The sequence below is a fragment of the Ochotona curzoniae genome, unplaced genomic scaffold, assembly GCF_017591425.1.
Source record: "Ochotona curzoniae isolate NIBS_2020 unplaced genomic scaffold, NIBS_Ocur_1.0 contig_4369, whole genome shotgun sequence".
In the NCBI taxonomy this organism is placed as follows: Eukaryota; Metazoa; Chordata; class Mammalia; order Lagomorpha; family Ochotonidae; genus Ochotona; species Ochotona curzoniae.
In genome coordinates, this window is record NW_024466253.1 from 27,755 (window position 1) to 50,193 (window position 22,439).

A 22,439-nucleotide genomic window follows, 5' to 3' on the forward strand; every position below is an offset into this window, starting at 1 on the left:
GGGCCCAGGTGTGCTCATGTGACCATCCTTCAGGGGAGGCTGAATTCCAGGTAGGAGTCCTGTCTCCCTCCCGCTGCCAGAGTGTGCTCTGGAGGTGGTGCCGTCAGCATCCCACCTGAGCCACTTGCAGACCCCCTGACTGCTCCAGACTGTCCCAGCCCTCCTAGTACTCACGGGATCCCCTCAACATGTCTGTGGACCCTCGTTCTCCCAGTGACCCTAGCCCTGCAGGTAGTGGGGCTGTGGTTTTACCCCTTCTCTCTCTCCATCGACTTAGCCCTGCAGGCCCAGTGCTCCTTCTTGCACCCTCTCTCATCACTCTCACTCACTCCCTGGGTGCTCCATCTCTGCTCCTGAATGCAAATGTGGTTCATGTGGAGCCGAATCCTCAGTGAGTCTCCCACACAGACATTTCTTCTCCTCGTGGTCACTGCCAGCCCTGCAGTGTCACTTCTCACCAACATCCTGGTTTCTGCACTGAATGCCTGGGTGGTCCCTTATGGAATGCACCCTCCCGGGTTGCCCTTTTCCTACGGTGATGCCATCCCCACCCTGGCTCGGCCTGAAGCCCTGGGTGTCCTCCTCACCTCCTCATCTTTCCCTGGATGCAGCCCACAGGAAGTGCTGTGCATCCATCTGCAGAGGGATCCAGAACCTCACGTCTCCACTCTGCCCATGCCCACACCCACCACAGTGACCGGCATCCCTGTCTGGGCTTCACATAATCCCCTAAATCTATGTCTCCAGCCTCGCAGTCTCTCAGCCCCGTCCTCACGCAGCAGCCAGGGTGGTCCCTGGACATATGGTGCACACGTCCTTCCTACACTCTGAGCTGCCTCATCGCTCCCATCTCACTCAGAACCAGGGCCCAGTCATTCAGTGTGCATGCAGCCTGCTGGATGGCGGTGTCCCGACCAGTCTTCCTGATGGCTCCCTGCTCTGTGTGCAGACTCACTCCTGCCCAGGGCATTTGCACTGGCCGTCCTCCTCCCCCACAACTTCTTTGCAGATGACTAACTGTGTCCTTCCAACCTTACTCAGGGTCATCCCCTCGGGATAGTGCACACTGACCATGATGGTGAGACAGCCAGCTGCTCTGGCCCTCACACCCACCCTGGACCACCTTGCCCAGCACTGAGTTTGACCCACAGCAAAGTCAGCTGAGTGATGAGCATGTAGCACCTGCCCTTCCAGACCCCATGGTTCATTAGTGGAGCCTGAGACAGAGGCTGCCTGTGGCCGCTGCAGAGCAGGTCCCCTCTTGCTGGTGTTCCCATGGCCTGAGCTTTCTCACAAGTGTCCTCTGCCCTCCTGTCTCCCTCCTACACTGTGTCCTGCACACACAGAAGTGAAGGCCACCAGAGCTCACAGAGGAAGAGCAGAAGCAATCAGCCAATCACACTAAGGAACAAAGTGAACACAGGAAGATGGAGCTGAGGGATGAACTTAAGCCCTAGATTTGGCGGCCATGGACCCATGCAGCCTCCATTGCCTTGGGCCATGAGACAGGGCAGCCTAGCCACGGCTGAGTCCTATGTTGGCAATTGTTGGTGGGCATGTCCTACCAGAGAGACCAGGACACAGGGGCAGCTGAGCCGGGTCAGCAGTGACCAAGAGAAAGCATGATGGATGGAGCACTGCCTGGGCACAGCCTCATCCTCACCCAGAGCCTCCCAGCCTCTCCTGTCCCCACCTGCAATAGACTCAACACAGGAAACACAGGTTCTGGAAGGTTCCTGGTGCTTCTGTTTATTTCTCTCTGTCAAATTTTATTATTTCATTGCATTGCGTGACACAATTTTATAGGCACTGGGATTCCCCCCCGACCCCTCCCCAAACTCCCCCCCCCCAAATTTTTGTAATTTCCTCTTTTAATTTTCTCACCAACACCTGGTGATTGGAATTGTTAAAAATGAATTGCACAGTGTAGGATGAAGCTGCAGCAGATGATCCACCTGAGACAGGGACAGAGGTGCCCGTGCTGGGCTGGGAGGGCCAGGCTCCCACCTCACACTGTGCCCACAGGAACACACTCAGCTGCCTTGGCAGGAAGGGAGGGTGGGGCTTTTTGAAGAAAACCAAGATGGGGACTTCAGCAGGTCTGTCCCAACAAGGCGGTTGTCTCACACTACAGATACAAGGTGAAAATTTGAGGTCATTGTTTTTGGGGACAGGAACAGCACAGCACACTGTAAAAATGTCCAGATTCAAGGAATCCCCCAGCCCCTCTGAGTCCCCCTCACCCAGTTCCCCTCTCCCCTCCAGGCCCTCCAGATCTCACCTTTCAAACTTTCAGAGAGGAGTCGGAGCCCTGGGAACTGTCTCCACCTGGGAGAACCAATCAGGACTTGGTGAGAGGCCGGGAGGGTGTGGCTGAGGGATGAGCTACAGGGTGGGTGGGCAGCACCTCCAGGGGCAAATGACTAGAGCAAGTGGGGACTCCCCCATCCCCAAACACACCCCAGTGCTTACCTGCAGCCTTAGTGTAGATCCCTCGTTTCCCACCTGTGAGAGAAAACATCCAGTGAGAGGCAGGGAGAAGGCAGGGACAGAGTACTGGCTCATCTCAGAGAAGTTTCCAGAACTGTGGCTACAGACCCAGGAAAGGTTAGGAGGCACCTCCCCTGAAAGTGTGCCCTCAGCTGGGACCTCCCCCTGACCTAGGGCTGCTGGAACTCAGGTCCCTGTGAGCGGAGTCATCCCCTGGAGTGTTTGTTCTCCTTCACTCAAGGTTTACACTAGAGCCAGTGTGAGCACCTGGGGCTCAGTGAGGGGTGCAGGTGTGTGTGCACAGTGCTTCCCAGAAACGGGGTAGGGGGACCATCTCCCTGGAGGACAGGGGACTCAGACCCAGCCCTCACCCTGCCCTACCTGAGCGCTTCCTCTTCATCATCACAGCAGTGACCACAGCTCCAATGAGCACAGCTGCCAGGAGGACCAGGCCAGCGATGACTCCCCACATGGGCACAGTGGGCTGAGGAGGCTCTGAGAGGGGAAGGGACAATAAGGGGCTCTGACTCCTGGTCTCATTCCCACCCTTGCTGGAGACTCCATCTCTCCTGTCCTCCTTACCCCATGTCAGGGTAAGGGGCTCAGGCAGCCCCTCATGCACCACATGGCACGTGTATCTCTGCTCCTCTCCAGAAGGCACCAGCACAGCTGCCCACTTCTGGAAGGTTCTGTTCCCTGTAGGTCTGGTCTCTATCAGCTCTGTGTCCTGGGTCAGGTCCTCCCCATCGCGCTGCCAGGTGAGTGTGATGTCCTTGGGGTAGAAGCCCAGGGCCCAGCACCTCAGGGTGGCCTTCTGGTCAGAGACTGGGTGGTGAGTCACATGTGCTGTGGGTGGGTCTGAGGGGAGATTTGGAAAATTCAGGCCTTTCATGTTCTTCCCCTGACACTAAAGTTACACTCAGTGACCTTCCTGAGAGTGGACAGGGGAAATGGGGTGGTGGAGGAGGTCAAAACCCTGACCCTGCCTGGATAAAGACAATGCGATAAATGTAGTGTTTGGAAAGTTCTAGAATCAAGTATCTGGCTAGGGTAGGAGGGCCCAGGTGTCTGAGGGGAAGATAGCCTGGAATGAAACCTCCCAGTTCACTGGCTTGAGGCTGAGGAACTGGCCTGGGAGGGGCGACAGCTAACAAAATCTTGGTTGAGTGCAGGGTACTGAGAGGGTCCTTTCCAGAATGTTCTGTGCCTTTCCCCCTCCCCCGCCCGTGTCCCTCCCCGGGTTCCTCCTCTCCTGAGGGAACAGTGGGTCTCTGGCACTGAGCCCAAAACCCAGGTGGACGTCCCTGCTGTGGACGGCAGAAGAGCGGGACACTGGCCTGGCTCCCGCTTTCCTCCCCTCCTTGCTGCCCCAGCCCCGGGGGAGGTGGGTGAGGGCGGCCCCTCCCAGCCCCGCGCACCTGCTCTCTGCAGAGTGTCCTTTCCCATCTCCAGGTGTCTGCGCAGCCACTCCACGCACGTGCCCTCCAGGTAGGCCCTGTCTTGCTCAGCAACACCCGCTGCCTCCGACTTGCGCTTGGTGTTCTGAGCCGCCATGTCGGCCGCGGTCCAGGTGCGCAGGTCCTCATTCAGGGCGATGTAGTCCTTGCCATCATAGGCGAACTGCATGTACCCGCGGAGGAGGCGCCCGTCCGCCCCGACTTCGCAGCCGGACATGAACTGGATGGTGTGAGAGCCTGTCCCGCCCGCGGTCAGCCCTGGCCACGCAGCTCCGCCCCGCACTCACCGACCCGCGGGGATTTCAGCGGAAACCGAAAGCGAAACCCGGGCGTGTCCCGCGGCTCCTCCCGCCGAGGGTCTCCGCGGGGCGCGCAGTCTCGGGCTGGGGGACCTCGGCCAGGGGACCCGGAGCGCCCTGGGCGCACGTGGGGAGGGTCGGGTCACTCACCGGCCTCGCTCTGGTTGTAGTAGCCGCGCAGGATGTTCAGGCCCTCGCGGTAAAACTGTTCGTTGTTCTTGGAGATCTGCGTGTTCCGGTCCCAGTACTCGGGTTCCACCTGCCGAATCCATTCCGTCTTCGGTTCCATCCTCGGGTTCTCGGCGTCGCTGTCGAAGCGGGTGAACTGCGTGTCGTCCACGTAGCCCACGGCGATGAAGCGGGGCTCCCCGAGTTCGGGCCGGGACACGGCGGTGTGGAAATACATCAGGGAGTGGGAGCCTGGGGGAGAGAGGGGCTGAGACCAGGGCCGACCCCGCCCGGAGCGGGACCCTTGGGACCGAGGAGTGCGGAGCTGGGTTGGGGCGGAGACTAAGGGAGTGTGGGGACCGCGAGATGAGGCGGCGAGGAGAGGGGAGGGACTTGAATAAGCCGGGGTCGGTGAGATGGCGAGGTGTAGGGGGTGTGAGGTCTGGGAGAGGCGGCTCCCCGGGGTCCTGTGTCCCCTCCGCACTCCCCTCGCTCCTGCCCCGCAGAGCCCGTCTCCCTCCCGACCCGCACTCACCCGCCCGGGTCTCGGTCAGGGCCAGGGCCCCCGCGAGCAGCAGGAGGAGGGTCCGGGACGCCATGGACTCCATCCTGGACAGCTCAGAGGACTCCGATCCTGAAGCCTGGCAGTCAACTTTATACAAGGGATAGGACGGCGCTGATTGGCTCCTCTGGAAGCCGCTCGCCCAATGTGAGTGCGAGGTGTGCACGCGTCAGGAGTGTCCGGGCAGAAGCAGCTCACTCAGGCTGTGAGAGGGGAAGTGACCTGGAGGAGGTGGGGACTCCCCTGCACTTGCTTCCCTGGCCCAGACCCGCCCTGGGACTGAGACCCTGAGGGCCAGGCGGGTACCAGGGACTGTGCCCTGACCCTGTGCCCGGCTGCCCAGGCCTGTGTGATGTCCCCTCCCTGAGGATAGGCCCGGGGCTGGCTGAGGGATCCTGAGAGACCTGATCAGGTCGTGCCCATTTTTATAATTAGTTATACCTAGACCCATGCGTGTTTTATTGTTCAACTTGATTCACATCAGGAGTATATTAGATTTCAGGCAGCCTCACAGGATGCATTAAATACAGAATGCTGGGACCCAGCTGGGCTCTGTGGACATTCCTGTTAATATTCAGGGTTCAGCATGTTGAGGCCTGGGCACCTGCTGCTTTAGAATCCTGAGCTCTGGGCCCTGCCCAGTGGCCTAGAGGCTAAAGTTTCATCTTGCATGTGCCTCGATCTCGTATGGATGGCATTTCTAACCCAGCAGCTCTGCTTCTCATCCCACTCCCTGTCTGGGAAAGTAGTAGAGGAAGACCCAAAGACTTGGGACCCTGTACCCCCATTTTAGACCCAGAAGAAGCTCTGGACTCCTAACTTCTGATTGACTCAGCTCCAGCCATTTGTGACCACTTGGGGAGTGAGCTTTTCTCTGTCTCTCTTCCTCTCTGTAAATCTGACTTTCTAATAAAAATAAATCTTAAAACAAAACAAAAGATTCCTGTCCCCTGTCCTCACCTCCTCTTAGCTCTTCCTTTATCATTTCCTCCTCTCCCTGTGGTCCCTCTCACCCCCTCTCACTCTTGAGCTGAGGCCCTAGCAGGGTCCCTCTCCTGCCACTCAGGGAAACTTCCCGCTGTGGTCAGCTGCCTCGCTGATGTGAGTCAGGGGGATCATTGCTTCATGAAAACAGCCCAGCAGCAGCGTTTGCTGTGGGTCAGTGAGTTAACTGTCATTTGCAAGGCCAGCACCACACATCCTGGGGCTTCTTGGAGTCCAGTTTGTTCTGCTTCCATCCACCTTCCTCTTGATGTACCTGGGAAGGCAGCAGACAATCCCCAAGGGATTTCTCACCCACTGGTTCACTCTCCAAAGGTTGCTGTGTCCTGGGCTGGAGCCAGGATTCCACAGCTCCACTGAGGTCTCCATGTGGTGGCAGGGACCCATGCACATGGACCATGTTCCCCTGCTCTCCCAGGTGGACGAGCAGCGAACAGGGCAGTCAGGAGTCACACGGGTGCTCTCATCTGGGGTACATGGATTGCAGGTGGCAGCTTATCCTGCCCAGTGCCACAGTGCCTTTCCTGACCCTGCCTTTCATATAAACAAGTAGACTGTTAGGTAACTCACTGAAATGGCTCCATCTCGCTTTTACTAGAATGTAGGGCCCATAAGCACAGACTTAGGGCTGTTGGTCAAAGCTGTAACCCCAGCACATAGAGATGCTGACAAAAGGCACTCAATTGATCCAAAGAGCCAAATAAAACTGTATTAGTGTTTAATTGCATCATGTGACAAGTGTACAAAACAGTACAACAAACATTGGAGAAGGTTTTGTCTCATGGGAGGAGTGTTCAGCAGAGTTCACGAATCCCTCCAGCAAGGATGACACTTCCTGGGGTGTCATCAGGTGCACACTGGGACCCAGGTATTGCTAGCTTTCATTCCTGCATCACAGGTTACCACACCTGGGTGCTCAGAACCACACTCCTCCCTGTTCTCATCCCCTGGTCAGAGTCCAGGCCTGGTGTGGCCATGCTCCCTGGGCAGGCTCTCACAGAGCTGAGCTGTCCTCTTGAGGTTGGAATCCTCTTCCAGCCTCTTTGGAGCTTGGGGCAGAGTCGAGCTCCTTGCAGGTGGAGGCCTGGGGTCCTGTGTGTGGGACAGCTGTCAGGGTTCGGGGGGGAACAGCTCTCACAGCCAGGGCACCCACCTACTGTCTCCGAGGGTCCTCAGAGTCAGGGACTGGGGGAGGTCATGCCTGACACTGAACCCCTCCCACTCTCAGTCCCTCTCTTTATCTTGGTCACAACTCCTTTAACTCACCTACTTCTCTGGCCTCCAGTCTTAGCATTCTGTGTTTAGACAGAATACATTGTTTCCATTTTTAGCTCCCACATGAGAGACAGCATGTGATATTTGTTTTAGTGTCTGGCTCATTTCACTCAACATAATGTTCTCCACTTCCAACCATTTGGATGCAAATGAGAAGACAGGACTCTTTGTATAGCTGATTAGTATTCCATCATGTTTGTATACTGTATTTTCTCTATCCATTCATCTGATGATGGACATCTTAGTTGATGTCAAATCTGGGCCATTGTGAGCAGTGCTGCTGTAAGCAGTGCAGCAGGTTCCGTGACACAATGAGTTCAGGTCTTCTGTTGTGTGCTCGGGATGGGATTGCTGGATCATATGGAAGCTGCAGTTCAAACATTAACAGTGTTTTCTAACATAGTTGTACAAATTTATATTTCTGATAACTTTGTGTGTGATTTTCCTTTCCACACATTTTTGCCCTATTTGTTAAAACCAGAATAAACCAAAGCAAACCAATCCAGTCAGTCCAGTACAGACATGGGTAAAGGAACTAATTTGGAGTTCTTGGAAGAACTAGAAATGGCCAATATTGGGAAAATGCTCAACATAGCAGCTGTCAGGGAAATGTAAATCAATACTCCGAGGTGCTGTCCCCTGGCACCATCAGAATGATTGTTACACACAGTGACGGACACTTCAATCTGCAGAGAGAGAGCCTGGTCCTTTGGAGGGCTCCCCAGACTGGCCAGTCCAACCTGTCTCAGGGCCACTGATGGGGCCCTTCATTTCATTTAAAAAATCAGTTTCCAGGGACATCCACATCAACAGTTGGTTGAACACAGGGATGTGTGCAATTGCCCATGGGGTGTGTATAGGGGCCACTATAGGATCAGGCTGCTTGGTTTGGCCTTTCTTTTGATGTTTAATTAAATCCAGGTTGAAAATGGAAAGTCAGATAGATGATTGTGAACAGTAATTAACTTCATCCTGACTAACCATGGTCATTCTTGTATCTTGAAGCCAAAGGACACATTTATCATCTTTCAGTTACTGTCAGTTAAATTGCAATCAATCATCCTCTTTGGAAGCTCTTTCATATATTATGTCACATACCAAATTTCTCATAATTTAGCAACTGGAAACAATGACCAAAAGTTTATTGTATCCCATTGTTTTACATAGAAATGTACATCTGTTTGTTTTCATTTGCTTGGAATGAAGGCTTCTGCTCAGACTGTCCCAGGGAGCAGTGGAGCTGAGAGCCAGGGGTGCCCCGTCTGAGGCTGGGCTGTGGCGCCCTCTGGTGGCCAGTGGAAGAGGCCTCAGGTCCTTTCCTCAGGGCTGTGTGTGCCAAGGGAGATGGCTTTTCCAGAGCTGGTGGGTTTCCAGAAGACAGAGAACAGTGGAAGCTCCAAAATGCTTAACGTCTTGAACCAGAATCCATGGTAGGCCAGCCTCATGCTTGAAACTGGGACTTTAAGTTCTAAGTATCCTGATCTTCACATACATGATTACTGTATGTGTTTCTGTAAACTGTGGCATTTTAATGCATGTGTGCAGTGTGTACTGATCCATATGGTCAATTATGATTTCCATGTCCTTTTCATTACATTATCTTCTCTTTATGTTGTGAAGATTTATTTCTGTTTTGGAAAGGCAGAGTTACACAGGGAGAGTGAGAGCTGCCCAGGCTGACACTGACCAGGCCAGAGTCAGGAGCCTGAGCCTTCATCCAGCTCTCCCCTGTGGGTGACAGGGATCCAAGCCCTTGGGCATGTTCCATTACTTTCTGTGACACAGCAGGAAGCTGGATGAGAAATGGAGCAGCTGGGACTCGAAGTGGTGCCCAAATAAGAAGGGTGTTTGTCTCCCAACCTGTTACTCTCCACAGTGCCGGGCCCTGTTTGCTGTTTAGCGTGCACATATAAGAGAGAACAGGACACATCTGTCTCTTCATGTCTGACTTGTCGTTTAACATAAACGTTTTTCAGCTCTATCCATTATGCTGTAAATGATATTATTCATTTTGAAAAAATATTACTTATTTGAAAGAACTACAGAAAGAGAGGTGAAAATGAAGAGAGGAAGGAAGGAGGAGAGAAGTGGAAGGATTAGGGTAGGAGAGACAAGTTGTACATCTGCCGCTCACCTCCCAAAAAGCTGCAGCGGCGAAGCAGGGTGGGTCTCACACTAGGAGCCAGCAGCTTCTTCCAGGTCTCCCCCATTAGTGCAGCACCCCAATCACATCGGTCATCTCCCACTGCCTTCCCAGGTGCATTAGCAGGGAGCTGCATCAGAAGCAGAGGATCCGGGACACAAAGCAGCACCTGAATGGGATACCAGCATCACAGGCAGAGGCTTTACCCACTATGCAACATTGACCCTTATCTCTCATCTTTTTATATTCACCCATCAAATTGCATGACAGCCAACACAGACACTACTGGAGGGAGGTGATTGTGAGTGATGAACTAGTCCTGGAGGCTCAGTGTGACCAGGAAAGCTTCCCCCAGCACCTGTGTACCTGTCAGGTGACCCTCAGAGCAGGCAGCGTGGCCTTGTGGAGCCCAGGCCCTGTCTGCTGGATACAGAGGCCATGCATGTGCTTTCTGATTCCTCTCTTAGTCCCTACTATTCGGGAGAGCCCAACAGGCCTCAGCTTCCTGCCCCCCTGGGGTGGGCCATGGACCAGGGTAGGGCAGGAGGGATTTCAGGCTCTTGGCCACTGTCCTTGGCTGTGGGATGCGCACGCTGAGCATGTGTGGGTCTTTGTGAAGTTGGGTGTGGACACCAGGAGGCTTCCCTCTGTTCTTAGGGACACCAGCTACCCTGAGGCTTGGGCAGGTGTGTGTGTGTGGCTGACAGAGTCAGCATCCAGGGTGGTCTGGGCCTCTTCCTCCTGGTCTTTCTCTTCCTCCTGCAGACCCTAGGCCTGTCAGGAGTCTTTCTTGTCTCTGCTTGACAAACATGGTGCTGCTGTGTTTCTTGGAGCTCTGGCTGTATTTTCCCTTCCCCTCATTTCTCTTGCAGTGCAGACATGCTCAGGCGACAGGCTCTTTCTCTAGTGTCGCAAGTGGTTTGAGGACGGGGGTCCTGGGAGGCCAGGGAGGTCCCTTATGGGTGAAGCTTCTCCATGGCCCGAGAGAAAAAGTCAGCACAGGTGAGGACCCAGAGCTATGAGACACCTGGGCCTTTGACGATTTCTCCTCTTATACTCCCTAGAGTCGAGGTAAAGGCCATGGGAGGCGTGGGCTGCTTAGCTCTCAGCTCCAGTGTGCAGAAGCAGAAACTCTGGACTCAAATGGTGTCAAGAGCAGGGCATCCCAGGCCCAGGCCAGTGCAGCACAAGCTCTGTGTGCGACTATGGAGACACCTGCGACTTTCCCTGCTCTGTCTGGAAGCCAGGGCTGTGCCAGCTTCATGGGCATTACTCTGACTGTTGTGCTGGTGCAGGGGGTTCAGGGACTCAGCTGTCCAGGATCAAGACAGAGGTCTGAGTACGTGAGAGGGATTGCCCAAGGTCGGGATTTCCAGGGGCAGAAGGAGCAGACCTATCCCTTCCTGCCTCCTTAGAGCACAAGGGGCCATGGTCTCTGTCCCACTGGCCCCACCCTGGCCATGGCAGTTCCTCCAGCCAAGAATTTGACCTGATGTGCTGGGTCATTGGCTATCCAGGAACATCACCCTGGCCCTGGTCCCGCTGGCCACTGGCCAGGCATGCCCTGCCCAATGGGAGGGAGACCTTCCATTCATGGGTATCATAGGGAGCAGAGGTTCAGCTGTGCCAGGGAGTGTCAGGCACTCACACTGGGCACTGTGGTGCCACGGAGCAGCACTGGACAGGGAAGGGCTGAGAAGATCATGGAGGCACATGGAGAGGTGGGGAGGATGCACCTTCCCACAGGAGCACACCCAGGTTTTGTTTCCCCCTTAAGCCGAGTGTCCCTTGTCCCTTGCCTGGGCCCCTTGCTGCTCCTGCTCTGTTAGCTGCCATTCCTTTGGGGTCATCTGCAGCAGGAAGTCACCTCTGCAGGCCCCAGGGGAGCCTTGTGGGGAGTGGGGCGTAGGGATGAGGGTGGTCTGTCTGGGAGGTGGGTCCCCTAACACTTTCTTCTGCACAGGCAGGAGGGGCCCAGCAGAACTGGGAATGGAATTTGGGGTCTCAATGAGTAGGAAAGGAGGCTTGTCTCTCCCCACAGGCTCAGTGCAGGCAAAGCCAGGGTGGTGCCGGGGCCCCTGGGAGTCAGGCTGAATGGGAGGAGTGAGCGCAGCATTTCTGTGACCATGCCCTGCCCCATCCTGTGTGTTAGGCCATCTGTGTCCTCCCCGCCTCCCCTGGGCCTGGCTGAACCCTTTCCTGGCCTCCAGGTTTCCAGGGCTGGCACTAGGGACGTCCATAGGAGGCTGCCTGAGGGAGAGGGACAGGGAGTCAGGGAGATTTGTGCCAATGCAGACCCAGCATGGTGCATGGGCTGGGAGTGGGTCTGGGACTGTGTGGGGCTTCTCCTCCAGTGTGACCTGACCCCTACACTTTCTCATCCATAACCCCAGCTCAATAATTACACAGGCCTGTGGCCTGGGCAGCACAGGAGGACATGGCCCATGTGTCACAGCCAGGAGACCCGGTCAAGTTGACACCCCCAGCAGGGCAGAGCAGGTGTGAGGTGGATCTTGTTCTCTTTGTAGCCTCTTCTGTGGTGGACATGTCTCTTCTGGTCCCCTGTGGCAGAGCATGCAGTGAGGGAGGGATTGCTCAGGATTCCTTCTGTAGTGCTGGTGGCCTTTACAAGCCCCCTCTCTGGGGACAGGCTCCCTGGGGTGTCTTCCATCACCAGGGCTGGGAGCTGAAAGATGGATCAGGAGTTCAGCGTAGGAGATCTCTGTCCAGAGGAGTGCCTGTGGTGAGGGTGGCTATGGCAGAGTAGCTGAGGGCATGGAGGGCAGACAGAGGCAGGCACAGTGTGCACCAGGGCCTCAGATTCCCTCAGTCCCCACTGGGAAGAGGATTGCTGAAGGCTGTGGTATGTGGGTCTGCATTAGGATGGGGCAGGACGGCCATGGAGCCTCAGACCCATGACAGCCCATGAGTGCAGCTCCTGTAGGGTCAGGAGGATGCAGTGTAGCCTGGGAGCTGGGCAGGGCAGGGGCTGGTGACCTCCCTGTCCTGAGGTGTCCCTGGCGGGGCAGGGACAGCTAAAGCTGCCCATGGTTGCTGCTCTGGGCCTGCTGTGCCCCTGGCCTAGGGCTGGGCTGTGTGGGTAGGAGGGGCTGGCTCAGGGCTGGACAGGGAGAGGAGGCTGAGTGCAGTGTGGGGTGGGGTGTGACTTGGCTTGCAGAAGCTCTGTGAGAAGGGGCAGCTGGGACCACAGGAGAAGGAGCGAGTATGACTCTGTATGGGCCTGGAGGACAGAGCCAAAGCCCTGTGGACATGTGGGATCTGTGGGGAGGGGCTGCACTCCCTCTCGGGTCTCATCCTTCACTCTGCTGCCCTCCATTCCCCATTCCCTTGCTGTGTGGTGAGAGCAGGGGCAGGGAGCATGTGGACGGAGTAGCAGGAGGGGAATCACTGCTGACAAAGGGGTGATATGAGCGCTGTGCTGCGTCGGCTTCTCCACAGGGCAGGATCTGAGTTTAGAGCAGCTGAGGAGTAGAAGGTCCTGAGGGAATAAAAAGCAACCCCTCTCCTTCCCCATTGATTTCTCTTGCAGTCTGTGAGTCTGTCCCACTGGATGACCAGCAGAGGGCGCCATGAGACCACGATGGCAGCAAGCAGCCAAGCCCTCAGGCTGTGGAATCAACTTCTGTGTCTCCTGCAGGGAAGGGCCTTGGTGCCCTCCTGCCCTGTTCTCACCAGCATCATCCTGGGTGCTTCATTTTCCTTATCTCCAAATTGGAAAAAAATGGAGCTGGCGTTGTGGCACCTTGGGTCAATCTGCCATCTGGAAAGCCAAAGTCTCCTATAAGCACCTGTTCTTGTCCTGGCTGCTCGGATTCTGATCCCACTCCCTGCTTATGTGTCTGTGAAAAGCAGCAGAAGATGGGACACATGGTTTGGCTTCTACACCCCCTCAGGAGACCTGAAGGAAGCTCCCGGATCCTGGCTTCCTCCAGACTCAGAGACCTGCCTGGGATCATTTGGGGATGGAGGGTCTGTCTCCATCTATCTCTTACTCTCTCTCTAACTGTAATTTTCAAATAAATAAATATCCTTTTTAAGAGATTTATTTATTTTATTGGAAAGACATATTTACAGAGAGAAAAAGAGACAGAGGGAAAAGTCTTCCATCTGCTATTTCACTCCCCAAATGGCTATAATGCCTGAAACTGACCCTATCTGAGGCCAGGAGACTCCTCTGGGTCTCCCATATGGGTTTAGGGCCCCAAGGCCTTGGGCCAACTCTGCTGTTCTCCCAAATCATAACCAGAGAGCTGGCGGGGAAGTGGAGTAGCTGGGACTTGAACCAGCGTCCAACAGAGATCCTGGCACTTCCAAGTTGAGGGTTTAGTTATTGAGCCATCGCACTGGAGCCCTAAATAAACAAATACTTTGAAAAACAAAAGTTGGGGGCTGGCATTGTGATGCAGAGGGTTAACCTGCCTTTTGCCATGTGGACATCCCAAATAGGAAACAAAAGAAAAAACAACAACAGGGAAAGTGGAAGACATCGCATTTTCCTCTGTGTCTCTTTATTAAATAATTCACATTCATGAGTGAGTGCAGCCGTGCTATGTTGGGTGTCCATGCTGTGTGTAACCATGTGTATAGTGGGGAAATGTGTGTGTTGGCCTGTGTCTCCCTGTTGAGTGTGGGAGGGGCGGGTGTGTGAGCCAGGGGCTGGGGCAGCTATTTGGCCTAGAGGTTAGGTCCTCCAGGGAGTCACACCAGAGAACTACTGAGTGCCTTCAGCTCAGGGAGGTCCTGGCCTGTGCCCTGCAGTCCGGGTGAGCTGTGCTGGACTCAGAAGGCCCTGAGTGCAGGAACCATCAGGGATCCCCGCAGCTTCACAGGGTGGTGACTGTTCCTCGGGGCAGGGTCTGCGCTGCTGTGGGCGCCTGTCAGTTCTGTGCTGGGTGAAGGAGTCCTCAGTTCTCACGGTGGGAGGTAGAATGAAGGTGGTGCAAAGAAGGCCCCCCAGTAAGGTGTTTTTCCATGCCACCCTGCGGCCTTGCTGTGTCTGCTGCATGTGGGACCCTGAATCCTAATGCCGTAAGCTAGGACCCCAGCCAGGCCTGGTTACCCAGACTCCTCCCTGCACGGGAGGAGACAAAGTCAGTCAGTCCTGATGCAGGCTGGAAACACAGTGTCCCTAGCCTTCTTCACCCATGGCACCGGGGGCTGCCCTCTAAGGTGGGCAGGAACCAGGTGGGTCAGGAGGTAGTGCCTCAGGGCTCCACCAGAGCTTGGTTTGGCACGCGGACATTGCCCTGAGGTTGTGCCCGCCTGGAGCCAGGGTGTGGGGACATACACTCTTGAGACCCTCGTGTTCTTGGGCTGGTCACACCCATAGTCCCGTCCTGCCTCTGCCCATACTAGGTCCCCTCATGATCCACCCGTGGCGCCCACTGCTCCACTCGCGGCTTCACGGTGTCGCTGTCAAAGCTCAGGAACAGCGTGACGTCCACCAAGCCCACCGAGGTGTAGTGGAGCTCCCAGTGTGCTGGCTGGGACACTGCGATGTGAAGGTAGCACTGGTAGTGAGTGGTTGCCGGCGGGCAGGGGTCCCTAGAGCCCTTTCCTGGCTGTATGGACCACATGGCCATCTCCCATGGGTGCTATCTCTCAGCCCACCCCATACTCACCCGCCTGAGCTTTGGGTAGAGCAGCCCCCAACTCCACCTCTCTGCCCCCCAAGAACAGCAAGAAGCTGGCTCAAAGCTCTGTGAACTAGATCCTGAGGGTCTGGGCATCTAAATATCCTGGGGTGGGGAGAGGTGGTTTGGGAATGGTGAGGGTGATCATCTGGGAGCAAGCAATGTGAGGGCATGAGTGTGCAGGCAGAAGGCCCAGGCCCAGCTTGTCAGAATCAAAACTGCAAGTGAAAATATGTGGAATTCCTAGCCCTGTGCTCCACCCATATAAGAACCTCACCTTAAATAAGAGCCACGCCTTGGACTGGGACTGGGAGCGGATCTGCCTCCCCTGCTCTGCACTGAATGCCCCTTTTCCACATGGATCCCAGGGGCCTGGCCTGGGGTGCTGTCTGAAGGAGCTGGGGGAGACTCCCCAACCCCAGCCACAGTCCAGCCCAGCCCCTTCTCCTCTTCTGGTTTTTTCCAGGATAACACTCTGGTATCCTCTGGCTCCTGAACTGTGCCCTGGAGTCTTACAGAAGGAAATTTGCACCCAGAAAATGCAATGTCAGTGTTAGCTGGCCTGGGAGGGAAGGTGAAGAAACTTTGACTTCCTGTTCATCTCTGGAGAAGTCATGCTCAGTCACCACACACAGGTCCTGGTAGATACCAGTTTCCTTTGGGTTTAACAACAGTGATCTGCAATCTAATCTGTAAAGCAGTGGCTTTATCTTTCATGTATAAAAGTGTATGAAATCCTTGTTATAATGCTCAAAGGCCTGCATCAGATGTTAGGAAAGCATCATGAATACAGAATATGTCGCTCAGCATGTCCAAGCGTCTGTCACCTGCTGGCTAGAGCAGGTCAGAGCCCTCAGTGTGCACTTCACCAGGGCTGGGGAATTGTTGGGCTGACGTCCTGCAACAACTTTACCTGGATCCTTAACCTGTTTCCTTCAATTGCCACAAATAAGGATGCGTGTGTGTGTGTGTGTGTGTGTGTGTGTGTGTGTGAATTTATTTATTTCTACTTGAAAGATAGAGCCACAGAGAAGGAGAGACAGAGTGAGAGATTTCCATCCACTGACTCACTCTCCAAATTGTCCTAATTGCCAGAGAAGAACACATCTAAAGTTAGGAGCATGAAGTGTTGCATCCAACTGGAGTCTCTCCCCAAGAAATGCAGGCTGGACAATTCTGCAAAGCACCAAAGTTTTATTGAGGAGACAGGTAAACAGACCAACCAGCTGGGGTCAGCTCTCTTTTCCTTCAGAGTGACCCTGAGGTGAGGGTTAGATGGGCTTTTATAGAAAGAGTTATACAGCCATGGGAACCAGGTGAGTTGGACAGTCACAGCAGGCTGCCATGGGAACAATGGGTGGGCTTGGGCAGCCACAGTAGGCAGTTATAGGAACAATTGGTGAATAAATCACACAATACTGATTCTTGGAACTGAGGCTTGCAGGCAGGGCATGTTACTCCTTGTGATATGACCCCTCAAAACAGGAAACTGGCAATGTGTTTTGTACAGAAGCATAAGGAACAGGTTAACAAACTTGTGCAGGCCTGAACCAACGTGACTCCATTTTGTGACTGGATTTCACAGATTTTTCCAGGTCGCCCACCAGGGTGCAGGAGCCCATGGTCTTGGACCATCTTCAGCTGCTTTCTTAGTCCATCAGCAGGGAGCTGGATCAGAAGGGGAACAGCTGGGTTTGAATCAGTATACATATGTGATGCCAACTCCAGAGGCAGAAGCTTAGCTTGCTATGCCAAAGCTTCTGCACCACATATTTTAGGCAACCTCCCAGAAAGTAGATGCAAATACTAGATGCAAAAAAATGTCCTGCTAAGTTCTGGGACAGGGTACCAAGCTGTAACAGACTGGGCCACAGTATACCACGGAAAGTGCAAGATCCTTGACTGGGTCTGGGCCTAGTAGGGAAACTCTGGGAACTCCACTGCTTGGCTGCAGCTCGTACTGTTGTGCATGAGAGCCAGGGCTGGGGGCAGGCCAGGCTGGACAAGGCAGCAGCACCCTGTTGGCATACATGTGGACTGGATCGTGGGATGTGGTGAGTGGAGCTAAGCAGCAGCACCTATAGGAGTCTACAACAGCCCAACTGGGATACATGATGGACTGAACTAGTCTGCTGCACATGTTGGCGTGTGTAGGAACTTGGACTTGGGGTGGGCCTGGCAGGAATTATTGGAGGTTGCCCCAGCTAGGCTGCCATTCCTGCTAGTGTGTGCAAGGGCCAGGTCTAAGCCATGCTGGGTTGGGATGGGTTGCAGCACTTGTCAGTTTGCACAGGATGTGGAGGTGGGGACAGAGCTAACCAGGCAACTACAACCACCAGTGTGTGCATAGGCTGACATGAGTGATGGACTAAACTGGACCCTGTCGTGGCTGACCCATGCAAGAGTCAAGACTAAGGTCACTCCAGGTGAGGTTTTGGGGTACTCCCAAACTGGATCACTGGGCTCAAAATTCTGACCACATTGGATTCATGCTCTGACCTTGGAATGCATGTGTCAGAATAGGGCCTCCGTTGTTGCTAATGTCTGTGTCATGGACAACATGCTCAGGTGCATAAAGCAGATACCACAGCCAACTCATCCGGGCCTGCAGGGAATGGCAAGTGCCATGTAAGAAGATGGAGAGCAGAATAGGTTTGGCGAACCTCCTGGGTGAGCTTTGGCAGCAGGTGTCTCGGTTAGTAGCAGCACCACGGTGGACTCTGTCATCCAGTGGACCTTGGAAGGGTTTCACCATCTTGGAACAGCAACAGCAACAGCATAACAGAACTATCAATACCACTCAAGCAATGCCCTCGGAACATCCTTCACACATTGGGATTTTTAAGAAGACATCAACTGGACATCCTCCATTTCCAGGTACTGATGTAGTTTGGCATCTGGAAACAGCCTCTCAACCTTCCTCTCCCAGACCCCAAGATACTGGAGAAAAGGAAGAAAGGAATATTGGAAGCATTTGTCCCACCTTCCCCCATGCCTTGAACCTCTCCACCCTAATCAGGGTCCTCCACTATATAAACAACATCAAAAATAAAATAAAATTTAATAATAAACAAAATATAATAATATTTCTTATAAATAAAATGGATTTAGGAATTCAACAAGAGAAAGGTAATGTCATAGAAACATGGCAAAGTTATTAAACAGGGATACCAGGCGAAGGACTATCCGGATAGACAATAATATATTCAGAATTCATTTAACTCCTTTAGTCAGAGATGAAATTAAAATCATAGCGAAATGTGGTATTACTGCACAGTTACCAGAATGGATAAAATGAAAGTCGACACCATCAAGTATTGCCAAGAATTCGAATTGATCCAATCTCTTATATCTCATTTGTTGGAAAGTAAACTGATTCCATTTCTTTGAGAAAATGATTTCACAGTTCCTACCTGTTAAAGACAAGCATTCACTCACCCTGTGGCCCAGCAACTGTGCCCTTATGTACTTAGAGAAATACAGGGGTCCGATGTGATTGCTCAGTGGCTAAATCCTTGCATCTTCAGGAGTCCATATGGGCTCTGGTTTGTGTTCCTCCTGCCCCACTTTCCTTCCAGTTCCTTGGTTGTAGTCGGAGAAAGCCGTAGAGGTGGCCCAAATCTTTAGGACCCTGCGCCTGTGTGGGAGTACCCTGAAGAAGCTCCTGGCTTTGAATTAGCTCAGCTCTGACCATTGTGGCATCTAGCAAGTGAACCAGAGGATGGGAGATCTTTCTTTGTCCCCTTTTCTATTAATCTGCCTTTGCAATCAAAATTAAAAAAAAAATCTTTGAAAAAGATAAGAGAAAGTGAGGAAGCTGGCAGCAACTGTAGTATGCAATGCAAACAAGAACATCCCCCTCTCATGCTGCACCTAAGGACTGTGGTGGGAGCTGCTGCCCTGACCACCACTGTGACCACAGGAGCAACAGGTCCAGCAAGAAGGGGATTACCAGCTGGTACCCCTTTTTTTCTTCCTTTTGTCCAGCCCCCCACATGGGAGACTCCAACTGAGTTCCAGGCTGCTATTTCAGGCCTGGCTCAGCTGTGGCAATCACAGGCATCTGGAGAGTGAAATAGTCAATGGAAGAGCTCTCCAACTCCATTTCTCTAAAAAATATGAAATAAATAAGTTTAAAAAGTTTTTTTTTTTTTAATTCTCAGCCTGATTCATACTTTGAAAATCAGGCCAGTGGCTGCTGGAGGTGCCAAGAATGGTTTATGATCCACAGGAGCCCAGCTGTGTCCTGGAGGCTAGAGAAGCTCCCTGGTGTGGCTGGTGTTTACCAGGGGGTCACTGTGACAGTGCACTGCACACTCACTATTTGCTTGCCCTTCTCCATGCGTACTTTCCTGCATTTGAGTCTATGGTTCTGGTCTCTGAATCAACTTCTGTAAGCCAATATTCAATCCTACTGAAGCCCTTAGAAATGCTGTGTTGAAGAAAGTGTGAAATAGTTCTTTAAATCCCAGGAAATAGGTGCCCATGGAGAAGACTTGAAGAGGAAAATGTTAAGAGTGCTATGAGGAGCCTAGGCCTGGGGGATTTGTCCCACGGCCGCCATGCGGCCGGAGTCCCCAGGCCCACGGCCGCTTCTAACCTGGTAAGCAACTAAGCAGTCCCCACACTCACTGGGGACTGCTACGGGCAGCCAGTGCACCAGTTGGCGCCAGGCTTCGCCTGCTGGCCGCCCAGCCAGGGAGCCCTGGGAACTTGGTTCTCTGTATGCTGCTCAGACAGCTCCATGCCGAAACTGCAGTGTTTGGGGGACACCAAGCAACCCTAAAGATTTCCAATGACTGTAAATCTTCCTCAGATGAACCTGCAGCCAAAACGGTCTCACCCCACATATTTTGAATGATTGTAATTCCCAATATACTGCCAATTCCTTGTGATACACAGTAACTGAGTGTGAACACAGAGAAATCTCTCATCTCCTTTGAAAAAGCTAGGAATCCACGTAGTGTAACCTACAGGAACTGGATAGGTATCTTAAAGTTGATAGATCCAGATCAGGATTAGACAATAGCAAAAACTATAATGACATACAGGGGGAATCAGGAACGACCCAAACAGTCTATTAACAGGTGGTCATATGCACAGAACAGGGGAGAACCCAGAGCGGAACAGCAGGACAGGAGGAGGCTTACCCCCCACCCACAAGGACTCCTGGACTCCCACCAAGGTCTATCAGAACGGACACAAGAACGTCATCACAACTGCCAAAGAGGACACGGGGATCTGGAATGCCTCCAGATGCCGAGAACCCAGAGGACAGACATCCCCCCTCTTTGGACAAACTACATGAGATGGAAGAAGCCCGAGTCCTTCCACATAGGAACTAACGACATCAGAACAACAGCCAGGAACCACAATCGGTCATCAGAACCAGAAGATCAATAAACTTCCTGCGGGACAATGGGAGAGGAACCTTCTCCAGTCCTTACCTAGTTCCAGCTCTGGGCCTCCACCCTCTATAATGACCAACAAGGTTCCTCCTAAACCCCCTCCCTCCCTACACACACACACACACACACACACACACACACACACATTCACACACTCTCACATACACACACTAATAGGAATAGATAAGCAGAGAACAATAAAGAAAGATAGGTCATCAAGGACTCACACATGTCCTGTTAGATGGAACACAAAGAACAAGTACCCATCAGCAAGGTATGAGAGATTTCTCTACAACACCCTCCAAACTCATTGTGCACCTCAATTGATGAGGTGTCATTGAAATAGTTGCAGGAGGTTGTCAAGAACTTACATGTAATTTTAACATATTGTTTACTCAATACTATGTCAATTAACTCCATAACGAAATATACTGTTGCTGCTGGGGCTCTTAATTGAGCGGGATCTTGCTCTTTGGGCCATCCCTTCAGACCAGGGAAAGTCACCCCAAGAAGCAGATGAACTTATCTGGATAATAAGATGCTGGACTCTGAGTCTGGTATATGCTTGCTGTGAAGGGGTATCAACTAATTTTGAACTGAGGTCTCACAACAGGGTGGAGGAATCCACCATGGGGGGAGGGGTGGGAGGGAATCCTAGTACCTATGGAACTGTACCCCATAAGACAATGTAACCACCAAGTTAAAAATAAATTAAAAAAAAAAAGAGTGGTATGCTTAGGAGCAGACAGCAGAAGAGCTGTGGGACTTGATTCCAGAACTAGGAATCAAATCCCCAACAAGCCTATGGCAGTGGGCGGGTGAAATGATGCCCTAGTGATACGTGAGAGAATCATGAGCAGGGACTAATGAATTGGACTGACCCTCTAGCAAGAATTTGGGGAAAATTAGGAGAACGGGAGGTAACAAAGGGATGCATGAAAGCTGAGGGCTTTGGATCTTGCAATGGGAAGAACATGTGGATAGTGGCTGCACGCTGATACCCAGCACAAGAGGCTGTGGTCACCAGGGTGGTGAGGTGACACATGTCACCCCGCTTCAGCCTCTTGCTCCAGCATCACAGTACTGCTGATGATGTCACCAACCTGATTCCCAATTGGCTATGTGTAGCCTGGGCATAGTGATCAATATTCTAATCTCTAAGGCTGGTCTGGGGATGCCCACTCAAAAGAATTGTTTCTTTGAAAAGAGATGTAAACCATTTTCTGAAGAGCAAAACAGAATTGTCAGAGTTGAACACATGACCACCAATATAGCAGAGATTCAAACAATCCGAACACCACGTGAAAGGTATATTGACAGGGAGGCTAAGTGCAAGCTGAAAGAGTGTAAAAATTCATCTCCTTTAATTGTATCCATCTGGTTGTAGAGGTAAATCCTAGCATGCATTGAAGCATGGCTCCTGAGCTTACAGAAGGCTACTTCTAAATGGCCATGGAAAAATGGAAGTGGAAGACAACTTCAGATGAATCCCAGGGGCTGCACAGAGATGCCCTGTGCTTGCCTCTGCCTCAGAGAAGATCCAGGACAGTGAAGGGTGGCATTTCCGTAAGACTGAGAGAGCCCTTTGAATTATCAGACAGGTGGTGGGAATAGCACAGAGGCTCTGCAAATTGCTGGAGACTGACAGATCATGGTGTCACCGCGTGGGGAGGGGACTCCAGATGGCCGGGAAAAGATTAGGGATCCCCACCCTCACTGCACACAGGCAGATGTAATTTCCAAAGTGCTGTGCAACCCTCAGGGGTTTTAAATCCACTTTCTGAAACAGACTGGCAAACACTTGTAGCTACAACAAACAACCTCTTTACCAAAAAACCCACATCAGGCCTCCTCCTACCCCGAGGATGGAGGCTGCTGTAGCCTAGCTGCTGAATCCCCCCATCTGCACCCTGCAGCTTTATGATCACAGCCATCAAAGTCACAAGCACGGTGTCAGCCATGCTCACTGACCCGAGGGGAC

General features: G+C 52.9%; 2 protein-coding genes across 2 annotated transcripts in view; both read right to left on the reverse strand.

The window, feature by feature from the left end:
• Positions 1-1,938: 1,938 nt before the first annotated feature.
• LOC121160163 (H-2 class I histocompatibility antigen, Q9 alpha chain-like) lies at positions 1,939-5,035 on the reverse strand. The gene is made up of 6 exons (XM_040985818.1): positions 4,950-5,035; positions 4,397-4,666; positions 3,909-4,184; positions 2,872-2,985; positions 2,473-2,505; positions 1,939-2,128 (listed from the first exon to the last, which is right to left on the reverse strand). The coding sequence occupies exons 1-6, from the start codon at positions 5,020-5,022 to the stop codon at positions 2,124-2,126; spliced, it is 771 nt and encodes a 256-aa protein (XP_040841752.1). The 5' UTR covers positions 5,023-5,035; the 3' UTR covers positions 1,939-2,123.
• The window catches only part of LOC121160161 (patr class I histocompatibility antigen, B-2 alpha chain-like), a 58,099-nt gene continuing 37,598 nt past the window's right edge, over positions 1,939-22,439 (reverse strand). The window contains exon 8 of the mRNA XM_040985815.1: positions 1,939-2,128. The gene's annotated coding sequence lies outside the window, so the exon portion shown is untranslated. The remainder of the gene's footprint in view (positions 2,129-22,439) is intronic.

Excerpts from the sequence above, each read along its gene's own strand:
- LOC121160163 (XM_040985818.1), bottom strand. The coding sequence starts at position 5,022 with ATGGAGTCCATGGCGTCCCGGACCCTCCTCCTGCTGCTCGCGGGGGCC. Across the intron at positions 4,185-4,396 it reads CTACAACCAGAGCGAGGCCG|GCTCTCACACCATCCAGTTC; the intron begins GTGAGTGACCCG and ends CGGGCGGGACAG. Across the intron at positions 2,986-3,908 it reads GGACACTCTGCAGAGAGCAG|AGCCTCCTCAGCCCACTGTG; the intron begins GTGCGCGGGGCT and ends TTCCCCTCTCAG.